This window comes from Ciona intestinalis, chromosome 5 (assembly GCF_000224145.3).
Source record: "Ciona intestinalis chromosome 5, KH, whole genome shotgun sequence".
NCBI classification, from domain to species: domain Eukaryota; kingdom Metazoa; phylum Chordata; class Ascidiacea; order Phlebobranchia; family Cionidae; genus Ciona; species Ciona intestinalis.
In genome coordinates this window covers 1,072,300-1,083,726 of record NC_020170.2, presented here as the reverse complement: position 1 = coordinate 1,083,726, position 11,427 = coordinate 1,072,300, and the positions used below count along the sequence as shown (strand labels likewise).

Genomic DNA, 11,427 nt, shown 5'->3' with positions numbered 1-11,427 from the left:
GAACGGCAATTTGGGTCCAAAATAACACAGTAGGTATAGGGAAAATGTATGTTTTTCGGTAAATTACAGAAAAACTTGGGCCTAAAAACAAATTTAAAGGTTGAAATATGTAAAAAAACATGTGTTATTTGTTTTCTGTGTCAAAAAAAGTCAAAAATTAGAATTAGAAGCGGTTGATTTGCGACATTTTAGTCATTTAAAGCGGTTAAATTTATACATTTTTTCTAAAAAATGTTTGGTAAGGTAAATAGAAGCTGTTTTACACCTTCCCACAATAGGAAAACACAAACAAAACTTAACAAGTTCGTTTAAACCCATTGTCAAAGTCACCACTTTTGCTCTATTTTGGACACACATAGACGGCAGTTGGACTACTCGGTGTTTATACGACTCTGGCCTAGAGCCCTATAGTTTTGTTTATACTGTATCTATGGGGCATGCAGAAACGCATGATCGATCAACCGTGGAATGTTATGTTACGTCAGCGCATGAGGTTTTTGTATATGCACTGTTAACGGAGATTGGAAGTCGCGTAGTTGGTGCCACGTAGCCTTATATGAAAGTCTTTAAACCGGACTGATAGCTTGAACCGCAATCAATTTATTGTAGTTACGACACGTGCAAATTGTTTATACCCTTCGTGTTAAAATTTTGGCACAAACTTTTCTTAAATAATAATAGAAGATGTCTTACAGACATTTCAGCGTTATGTATAGGACCATATGTATTGCGTGTGTAGGTCTTTTATCGTTTATTAGTTTAGTAAACAGTGCACCAGCACCTACAAAACGTCCACAACAACCAGTTAGTCAGAATGAAGAACAAGCCCCACCAGATGCAAATCCAGTAGTAAGTAATAATAATGCAATGCTTTTAAAATAAGTAATTATATATACATACTTTGGTGTGTGCTGTGGAAGAGACTATAACATTATTTGTTACAACATTTTTACCAATAATAATAATTTATAAACAATTTGCGCAGCATGTAAAAATTTTAGCATGCTGAATTAAATAGGTTTTGTGTGACGTAAACAGATTCATAAATTCTGTTGCAAACTCAATATAAACCTCTGACCTATGTTCCCTTTTAGAACACAGGTTTGTATTATGATCAGTATCTACAGAAGGTGATAAAACTTCTTGAGAGTGATGAGTCGTTTAAAAAGAAAATGGAAACTGCCGATTTGGATGATATTAAAGTAATTCAACAGTCTTTGCGTTTTTAAATTTACTAGATCAAGTCAATTTTTAAAACTATAGATAAACAGGTTCATTATTGCAAATTATAATTTGAGAAGATACAAAAAGTATTTTATTTCATATTTAAAGTAACCTACCACATTTGTAAGTATGTACAAATCTTTTATATGTTGATATTGGGAGAAAAGGAACTTTGGCACATACACTGTGTCTTAAATGTGTTTATAAGATATCTTATGGTTAATGACAGCAATAATTTTACGTTAAGTATTCTTTATTGTAGCATAATTATTTTACCCGTTTCACCATGTAAATTAATCAACTATACTTAATATACAGAATGGTGCATTGAGCAACGAGTTATACAGCGTATCTGGAGAAATAAGAACAAAACTTGATGCTTTAAAAAAAGAAGAATTAAACAGACTGAGAAAGATTCTGCATGCAAAGGTTGAATTGGACAAAGGTGAATGTCTAAATGAAAATTTTTAATAGGTTCAATATTATGAATATATATATATGTATGATGTGTTTGTAGCATATGCTTTCTTGATAACAGTATCGTTTGTATGGTAAAGGGTGTCGAAAACTGTTTCTTAAATCAATAACTGGGGTAGGGTTAATGTCTATATAAAGTCAATGTAGGTAAGAAAGATGTACAACAAGGTGAATACATTCTTATTTTAAGTTTAGTTATTATTAGAACTGATTTTAGTTCATTTTAAGGATATGTGGTTAAAGATTAAAGTTCACATTTATAATGTAGATTTTATACAGAAACACAAATAATAAAATACAGTGCAATCTAGTACTGTCACCAGAATTGTGTTAAAAGTTAAAACATGCCTGGGGCAACGAATGGTACAGGACCAAAGGGATCTCTCCTTAAATTACCATTTTAGAAACCTGATCACGATAATTTCTCTCTTTTTTATTGATTATGTTCCAAATGTAGTAATTTAATTCTTTGTTAAGAATAATGTGCTAATTAAGTAATGTATAGCACTAGTAAATGTTTGAAAAATAACAACCTTTTCTAAACTCTATTGTATAATTTCTATTACAATTATGTAGGATATTACTGTGTTTTGAGAACACTGATCTTTTGGCACCATTATTTCAATTAAACAGTAGTTGTCCAAACAATGCAAACATGTTTGCGAAATGATAGCAAAAGTAACAGAACATGTTTTGCTTTTTACCTGAATTCTTCCCAATTTGGTTTGGGCCATAGTTTTGCTTATAACTATATGCAAGCAGATTTTACAGTTCAAACATAATCTATATTCCTGCTTGTGCACTTTTTATAATGGCTGTATCTTGTATGTTACCACAGGTCGCAAAGTACAGAGGAGTGGATATCTTAAACAAATAGCCAATCATCTTGACCATGGAAGTCCGCACACATTTGAAGCAGATGATTTGACCAAACTTATCAAAACAGTAAGTTTTGTTTAATACTCTAAACTTGTTTCATACTAACTTAGTGTGCTGTATGCAATAGGTCTAGTTTTTACAGTTTTTGCCGTTGGTTACTATTTACAAACTCATACCATATATCACATTAATCTAGAAAATATATCACATTAAATTAGAAAACTGGTTGCATATATATGAGGTCCTACAGTCTTCTGTATGGGTGAGGTCTGTGAGGACCTGGGATTTAGGCCAGACTTGGCCCATTACCCCAGTCCTACAGTCTTACTTGAATGATGATTAGGCTTGGACAAATTCTGAAGTTTTTAATTTATTTTAACCTCTTCTTTCACCAGGCAACATCTGACTTGGAAAATTTTGATCGTGACCGGCATGAGGAGTTTAAGAAGTTTGAGATGAGGAGGGAGATGAAAAGGGAAGAGAAACTGAAGATGTTGGATGAACAGGAGAGAAAGAAGGCAGAAGATGACTACAGAAAACATCAGCAAGAATTGGCCGATAAATCATCTATACATCACCCGGTAAGACTTAAAAAGAGTGATTTATATATATATAATTTTAATTCATTACAAATGTTTTGGAGTTTCTTGTAAAAAAAATTATAATTTTGCCTTAAAATGGCAGTTTTTTGATGCTCTGCAGCCAGAGATGCATCCTATTGGAAAATTGTTTATATTCCGTTTGATTTGCCCTCGAATGACCAATAAACAAAGTTCTATCTTAATTCAGTCAGTACAATTTTTAGACACTCTACAACTATGACTACAAATGCCTAGTCAATTTTTCATATTATTGATTTGTTTGCTTTTGTTTCAAAGTGTGCGTACAGCGTACCATGTTAATACAATAATCAATAAAATAATCCATAATTTATGGGACTGGTAAACAATGACCACTTCTTGGTAACTTTTGTAAAACGGATGAAGAAGTCACAAATGATGACTTCCTATGTTACATCCTGCCTTCAAGCTTTAATTTGTTTAAATACATTGATACTTGATAGACATGGACACTCTGTGTTTATTAGTTTATTGTCTGCGGGCTGAACCATGTACTGTATAAGGTTGCCCTGTTTGATTGCTTTGTATTTCCAAAGTTTGTTTTGTAGGGGTTACTTCAAGTTTTTAAAAAAATTATGTGCTTTTTAAACCATGCAACATAACAATTGCTGTAATTTTCCAAACTTTTCTGGATAATTTATAGTTTTACACCTTAGACAGTCAAAACCAAACAAATACTTAGTGCTGTTTAAACTGGCCTATTCAATAAGATGATAAGTTTAATGTGATTTTATTGGCAACAGACACATCTAGTATGGTATGTCAACCAAATCACTTTTATTGGTACAAGTAGACCATAGTATGGTGTTTATAATAGGGCAGCAAAGAACAGCTTGGTGATGTATGGGACACGGAAGACGGTCTACAGGATGAGAAATTTAATCCTAAAACCTTCTTTTTCATACATGGTCAGTGTGTGTGTGTCTGTGCACCCACGCACCACTGTAGTGTCAAAATATCTATGTTTTGCCCGCAATCATTTGCACTGTGCAGTTGCATGCTGTTTTCTAATTTAAATCCTTTTTCATTCTGATCCTCGTGATCCAGGGAAGCAAGGCACAGCTTGAGGATGTTTGGAATGAGGAAGATGGGCTTGGAGAACAGGAGTTTAATCCTAAAACCTTCTTCAAAATGCATGGTGAGGCAGGACAGGCGCATGCTCACTGTTGTTGCGTTCCATAGGTGCTACACGTTTGCATGGGTGGTTCTATTTGTTCAAGACAGCAGTGAAAAAATATAAGAAGTAAAAGTCGTGAAAATTAAATGCAATTTTTGCTAAGAGCAACTGATTGCAAGGTGATAATGAAAGAAATAATTAGAGAAAGTTTACATTTTATTAAGAGTTCACAGAGTATGAGGGCTTCTTTATATTAGTCTAACTTTGTCTTTTGTACTTTTTTAACCAGTTCCTGCATTTTACTTCTTTTAAAAGTAGTTGTTTGACTTTACTGCTTACCTGCAGAGGTATTTTAATATTGAAGTTATACAGGATATTGTGTTGCTGTTAAAACATCAGTAAAAACAGACAGTAAGCATTTAAGACTTGTCAGGGCTTTTTTTCTAGAAAAAACACTTTCTTTATCTAGTTAATTTGTTGCACCATTCTTTTATTAACACAATAAATTTCTTAAACATTTAACAGCATACAATAATCTGTTAACCCTTTGATTAATCCATTATAAATAATGCATGAAACAAAACAATAATACAATTTATTTGCATGTGATTGGCTGCCCACCTTCTGTGCATGTTTTGCTACCTATTCGTTTATATTGCATGCTTCATCTTCTTTTTTAATCTTACAGAATGAATACTTTTAATACTAAGAGTAATTGGGGTAAACCTGAATGTACTGACTACTGATGTTGTTTAGAAAACACAATATGGTGTAAAACTTTTAGCTGTTTTAATGTTAATTGGCAAATTAAAAAAATACAACAAAAGTTGTTGAAATATAGTTTCTGCAGAATAAATCAAACACAGGATCTGTCATTTGTTAATATAACAATATATGTATGGGAAATGGGATAGTTTATTTTACTTTGTTAATGTTACAGATGTAAATGGAGATGGGTACATGGATTCAATGGAACTTGAAGCTATATTTGATAAAGATGTAAGTATCTAATGGTAGTTTTAATGAGCCATCTTCTTAGTGGTGTCTTTAAATAATAAATATTTCTTTGAAAACTCTAAACTTATCTTTTGGCGCAATATGTTTTGAACATTTTATATAATATAATAAAAACAGTTTCTTATTTAGTTTTTGACTGCCGGAAGCCTGACTTAGTTTTAAATTCAAATATACACTTATAATTAGAAGTTTATTAAAATCTTTTTATTCTTCAGCTTTCCAAAGTATATGCGGACAACAGTGAAGAGAGCATCATGCAGATGGAAGAGGAGAGGACACGGATGCGGGAGCACGTGATGAAGGAGGTTGATAAGAACAATGACGGTCTCATCACTCTGGAAGAGTTTCTTAAATATTCAGACACACCAGAGTTTGCAAACCCGGATGAAAACAGTTATAAGGTTTGTTGTAACAGTTTATTCTTGTATTTAAAATAAAAAGAAATCCGTTAAGCATTTTAAGTGTTGATTTTATAGCATAAGAGTAAAAATATTTGTAAAAAAACATAGAAGGTGAAGAAAAAGAGTTAAAACTTTTGAAATTCATTTCTGTGAATTCTTTCTATTTCATGTATTAACTCATCCCATTTTCATATGAAGACAATTGACCAAATGCTGTTGGAGCACACTCTCTACACACAAGATGAGCTTCGTAAATACAGAGAGAACATTTCTGACCAAGAACAAGAGATTAAAGCAAAACTTGAAGTATTGAAAGCACAAGCGAAGACGTTGGGTGGAATGAGACGGGAACTTGGTGATAATAGGCGAGAAGCTGCACTGGTAAGGAATTCACAATAATGTTTTGCGTAATTACTATATGGGTTCAAGACTTGGTGATGCTTATATAATATATTGTGTGGGTATGTTATGTGCCTTGGTCAAGCACAATTATTCCACATGGTCCTTAATTGGTTGTTTAGACTTCAAGGAAATATTTTAAAATAATATAAAAAAAATCCAAAAAGAATCCTCTCTTTATAGAAAAAAGATTAAAAAGTATTCTATAATTAGTATTTTTATTACCATTTTTGATTCTTTTTACTAAAAGAGGAATGTGTTCCATGTTGGCATACTAATTCCTGTCATTTCTAATGCCAGAATTCTTTGAAAAAGTATTCAATTTTGCTTACTTGTTTAGGATGGTATCCAAGAGCATGAACAAGCATACTTGGAACACAAGGAACAACAAATAAAACAACAGGAAGAAAAAATACAGGAGTTGCATAAAGATCTTCAGCAACAAAGTAAAGAGGTTTTGCAAATGAAAAGTGAAATGGCAAAGGTATGTTTTTATATTTAGGTATAATACAAAAAAATGCATCGTAATATTTAATATTTAGAGTATGTATAATATAGTACATGAAATTTAAAGGAAACCAGTTGTAATGGCCTAGAGGTGTATGTTGACAGTTATAGTTGATAGTTATGTTAAGGAAAGAGAATTAAGGACATTTAAACTTCAGCCTTTGAATGTTATTTAACTTTTATATGTAGTATTTACGTTTAGAATATTCATTATTATCTATGTGTTTCTATTTACAGCATGAAGCATCTGAAAAAGCGGTTTCAAATATTAAGTTAAAGCTGGACAGCATGCCTGAAGGTGCTGCTAAGGATGAAGCTGTAGCTAAGGCTCACAAAGACCTTCAGACTGTAAAGAAAGCCCAAGGACTCGTGGATGATGATACTCAACTCAAACCATCAGATCCAGCTGCACCTCCTGTTCATGACCAAGCTGCACAGCAAGCACAGTTAGCTGCACAACAGGCACAACAAGCTCAAGCAGCACAACAGGCACAAGCAGCACAACAAGCTCAAGCAGCACAACAGGCACAAGCAGCACAACAAGCTCAAGCAGCACAACAAGCTCAAGCAGCACAACAAGCGCAAGCAGCACAGCAGGCACAAGCTGCCCAACAAGCGCAAGCTGCTCAACAAGCGCAAGCTGCCCAACAAGCGCAAGCTGCTCAACAAGCGCAAGCTGCCCAACAAGCGCAAGCTGCACAACAAGCGCAAGCAGCACAACAAGCTCAAGCAGCCCAACAAGCACAAGCAGCCCAGCAAGCCCAAGTTGTACCCTAACCATAAAAGTGTTTTTTTAAGTATCAACTGTGTCAAAATCATTTTTGTCTGACTTGGAATTTCACATTTAAACGCACTTAAGCTTAGACAAACTAAAGTTTTTTCATCAGGGGTAAATCAAATTTAAATGAGTATTTGTAACCATGCATTACATGTTACATGATAGGAATTGGATAATACTTGGTACTAACTGTCGGGGAATGTGCATTTATAGAAAGTTTGATGTAAATACTGCCAACTACTTTCAAATCCTATATTTTAAGGCTTCTGTATGTAAGCCTACATAATACATCGTAGCGCAGTTATTTTTACTTAAAATATTTTTGACAAAACTTTAAAAATCTTGTTATATTTATTTATGCTAGAGTCTGTTTTATTGTACACTTCTATCTTGATAAGATCTATATGAAGCCTATTTCCATTAGAAATTATTTTATACACAGATATCTGTTTGTTTTTTGTTCAAATAGGAAGGCAGTTCAAAATATCGTTTTACTTGTAAATCTATTTTGTTTGCAGTTTTAATCGCAGTTACTGAACTTTTTCAATTGGGAATTCAATTTCTTATTTGTCAGTTTGTGCCAAGTGGTTGACATAAGCTAATAAACTAAAGAGAGTGGAAAATGAGTGATTTTATCAACCTAGCTATTTGGCACAGATGAGAGAGGTCACTCATAACATCTGAGCTATTGGTAAATGTCATGTTTATAAAAAAGAGGAATTCATTGAGGCGGAGTCAGACGCTGATTTAGACATTTATCCAAGAAGTTGTTTCATAATAATTTGAATATTGAATGCTGTTATGTGTCAAAATATTGTTTTTTCTTTAATTTAGCGCACATTGTAATGCCCAGAGTCGGTATTTCTATGGCTCTGGTAATGCCAGTACGATTAAAACCTGTTTTACGTGTTGGTATTTATTCATTTGATAACCCAAGTTTATTAGGGCAACGACGTATAACCAGCTAGATAGAGTTGGTATAGGACTTTGGAAAAACAGCCCAATCGAATTCGTTTTGTTCCCGGTCACTACTAAGGGAAAGTCCCGTCGTCAGGGGTGACGCGCGAAAAAAGAGGACGCCGCTTTGTTTTTCTTTCGTTTTTTTGCTGCGCCGGGTTAGTTGAGCACTGTTTGACCTTGGCGGAGCCTGTAAGCGCATCTTTTCGCAAAAGTTTTGGGATATATAATACAATTTTCCGTAAAACAGCGTTCATATAGTGTATTAGTACTTAAACCTTGTTTTAAAACAAAGTTTATTTAAACGTCGTGAATCTTTTTACATTTTTACGAGCTGGTATATGATGAACGTATTGCAGATGTAACTGTATTTGTTTTACTATTTTAATTCACCATATGTTCGTGCATGTCGGTAGACTCAAGAAAAACACGATTTGGGGATATTATTTCTATCTGCAGCGGTTCAACGTCCTTGGAAAACGGTTAGTCTAGCTCACTTCCTCACTATATAAAAGATTTTTACTGATTTGACAATTTAAGCAGGAATGATTATTAATGGTGTCATAACATATATACCGCCTATTATAGCTAATATTATGTTGAAGTTTAAAGCTGCTATCACCTACATAAGTTTCATACTTTAAAGTTGAAAATACATGGAGCTATACAGAGAAGACGGAAAATTTTTTCCGCTAGGAGACAATGACAAATTCGTTTCTCTATTTTATGGGGAGCAGTTAGTTTCACGGTTTATACACATAAGATATAAACCCCTAACCCCTAACACTAACCCCTAACACTAACCCCTAACCTCTAACCTCTAACCCCTAACCTCTAACCCCTAACCCCTAACCTCTAACCCCTAACCTCTAACCCCTAACACTAACCCCTAACCCCTAACCCCTAACCCCTAACCCCTAACCCCTAACTCGTCAAACTAAACAAACTTGAAAAAAATATAAAAAAAGTATTCCACTGTGCGGGACTCGAACTCGGTAAAAATGAAACAAAGAGAGTTTACGACCGCACGCAAACCGCTACACCACAGACTCGACGACAGTAAACACAACGAAAGAGCGTATATAACCGACCTAATGTGGGAAATACGTTCTTACTAGTGTTTTATGTATTTAGAAAGGTATTTTTATTATTTAATTAATTTGTTTTACACTTATTAACACTTTGTAGTGCTGTTTTGTTCGTTTTTCCGTATTTTTTAATTTAAATAATTACCGCCTCTAGCGGAAAAAAATTTCCGTCTTCTTTGTATAGTCCCATGTGTTGAAAATGGGCATGAAATGTATGAAACCCAGATTGAAAACAATAGAATAGATAAATCTTTAATTTTGGGGTTTTCCCAAACAATTCTTACATTTTTTCCATCATTACAACTCAAAAGAAACTACATGCACAGGCACAGGTTGTTTGTAATCGAAATAATTGTTTGTTTTTCCTGTGTAACTAAAACCCTAATAATTTAGGGTAAAACTTCGGCGCGAATTAATTTTCTCAATAAACACAGATCAAGGCTGGAAAGTGAACCTTCGCTCCAAGATTGAAAATGATCTTTCATATCAAGTACAGGAGGCCCTTGCTCCTATTGTATCCTCACATAAGAAATGGGCGGCCAAGAAAAAAACAGAAAGAAGGAAGGCATTGAAGCTACAAGTAGGACTTATTTTGATATACTATTTTGATTTTTGGTTAAAAATAGTTGCTCTAATAGCGAAAACTGAAAAAAATAGGTTTACTATGGTTTCGTTAGTATTGCGCACTTATATAACAAAGGTCTTGTTTAAGGCATGTCTGAACATATCTGTGTAATTGATTGCACCAATTCAAGGACAACATGCAGATAACAGTCTGCTAATATTGCCTTTATGATAATGTACACATAAGGATATCACTTTATGGTGAATAGACTACCAACCCGTATTGATCAATATTGCAAAAGCACCTATTGTGAACCTACGGCAACTGATTTAGGATACCCATAGTAGTTATGAGTTATAGATTATACGTATTTTGTTGGCACTATCTTTACAGTTCTCTATTTTTAAGTAATCCACTAAAAAAATAGGTAAAGTGTTTGTTGACATGCTGCATTGTAATATAATATAGATTGGATGTATACCTGCATTATTGTTTGGAATATTTATACTGTTTATGCAATTTAATTAATTAATTATATATATATGTATAATTATTAACTGTTTAATTTCAGGTCAACTACCTTCAACAGCGAAGATCATTTCAACAACTTTCCGCCGATCCAAATGATGCCCAGTTTAAATACATTGATGTGAATTATATTCCACAAGCAGATCAGGTGTATTCTGGTAACAGCAAAGGAAATTTCCCTGCTTCCATTGCAAATTTAAGGTTGCTGAAAACTGGTGCTCGAAGTAGAGGTGATATAATTGTAACATAGAATGCTATGTATTAATAATATGTTAAGTCAACTTTCAACTATAGTTCTGTTTATAGAATTATGAAAGTACCGTAATTGCTATTGCTGAGTATTCCATTTTATGCTTTATCTTCAGAAGTAGATACCTTTAAATTAAGCGTGGTAAATCAAATTGTTCTTTCATGTTTCAAATGGTCAATTACACTAGCCATCTTAAGTATTATGATCTTTGTAATCTTTTTAAAAGTAATATTTTTTGTTCATGTAGTGGAATACTTTAGAATAGAAAATGTGTGTTCCCTTATTCTGCAGTTTATTCATTTACTTTCACCTGTATGATAATCACTTTGTTCCAGCATATGGGTCTGACCGTCATACCAACAGCATGTGTGGAGGATTAGATTTAAGTTTACTCGATCATTCCAGTTCAAACCTGTTCTCAATATCTAGAAGAGGATTTCCCGGCAGCACTTTAAAGTAATGCCAAGTGTTCATGCTATAAAATATGACACAAAACATTAATAAGTGTTTATGTTATGGCCTACCTTCTTATAAAACATTATTCTAGCTTACCAACTTGCAGATTATCGGTTATAAATCATTTTGCCTTGAATATTCATATTTTGATAGATATTAAACTG

General features: G+C 33.5%; 2 protein-coding genes across 5 annotated transcripts in view; both read left to right on the top strand.

Moving 5' to 3' along the window:
• LOC100178791 (nucleobindin-2) overlaps positions 1 to 8,042 on the top strand; it is an 8,343-nt gene extending 301 nt beyond the window's left edge. Inside the window, exons 1-11 of one of the 4 annotated variants that reach the window (XM_009860291.3) lie at positions 530 to 849; positions 1,095 to 1,202; positions 1,543 to 1,669; positions 2,540 to 2,646; positions 2,976 to 3,161; positions 4,248 to 4,338; positions 5,258 to 5,316; positions 5,550 to 5,735; positions 5,934 to 6,116; positions 6,475 to 6,618; positions 6,879 to 8,042. In XM_009860291.3, the coding sequence (XP_009858593.1) occupies positions 685 to 849; positions 1,095 to 1,202; positions 1,543 to 1,669; positions 2,540 to 2,646; positions 2,976 to 3,161; positions 4,248 to 4,338; positions 5,258 to 5,316; positions 5,550 to 5,735; positions 5,934 to 6,116; positions 6,475 to 6,618; positions 6,879 to 7,418 (1,896 nt within the window). In that variant the 5' untranslated portion in view covers positions 530 to 684 and the 3' untranslated portion in view covers positions 7,419 to 8,042. Of the gene's footprint in view, positions 1 to 529; positions 850 to 1,094; positions 1,203 to 1,542; positions 1,670 to 2,539; positions 2,647 to 2,975; positions 3,162 to 4,017; positions 4,109 to 4,247; positions 4,339 to 5,257; positions 5,317 to 5,549; positions 5,736 to 5,933; positions 6,117 to 6,474; positions 6,619 to 6,878 lie in introns of those variants that run through there. The other 3 variants (XM_009860290.3, XM_018812094.2, XM_009860292.3) reach the window with 3 other exon arrangements.
• A 694-nt stretch (positions 8,043 to 8,736) lies between these two features.
• LOC108949492 lies at positions 8,737 to 11,297 on the top strand. Its single transcript, XM_018811847.2, has 4 exons — positions 8,737 to 8,858; positions 9,899 to 10,044; positions 10,601 to 10,787; positions 11,143 to 11,297. Exons 1-4 carry the CDS (start codon positions 8,783 to 8,785, stop codon positions 11,265 to 11,267), a joined length of 534 nt encoding a protein of 177 aa, XP_018667392.1. The 5' UTR covers positions 8,737 to 8,782; the 3' UTR covers positions 11,268 to 11,297.
• Positions 11,298 to 11,427: the final 130 nt, after the last annotated feature.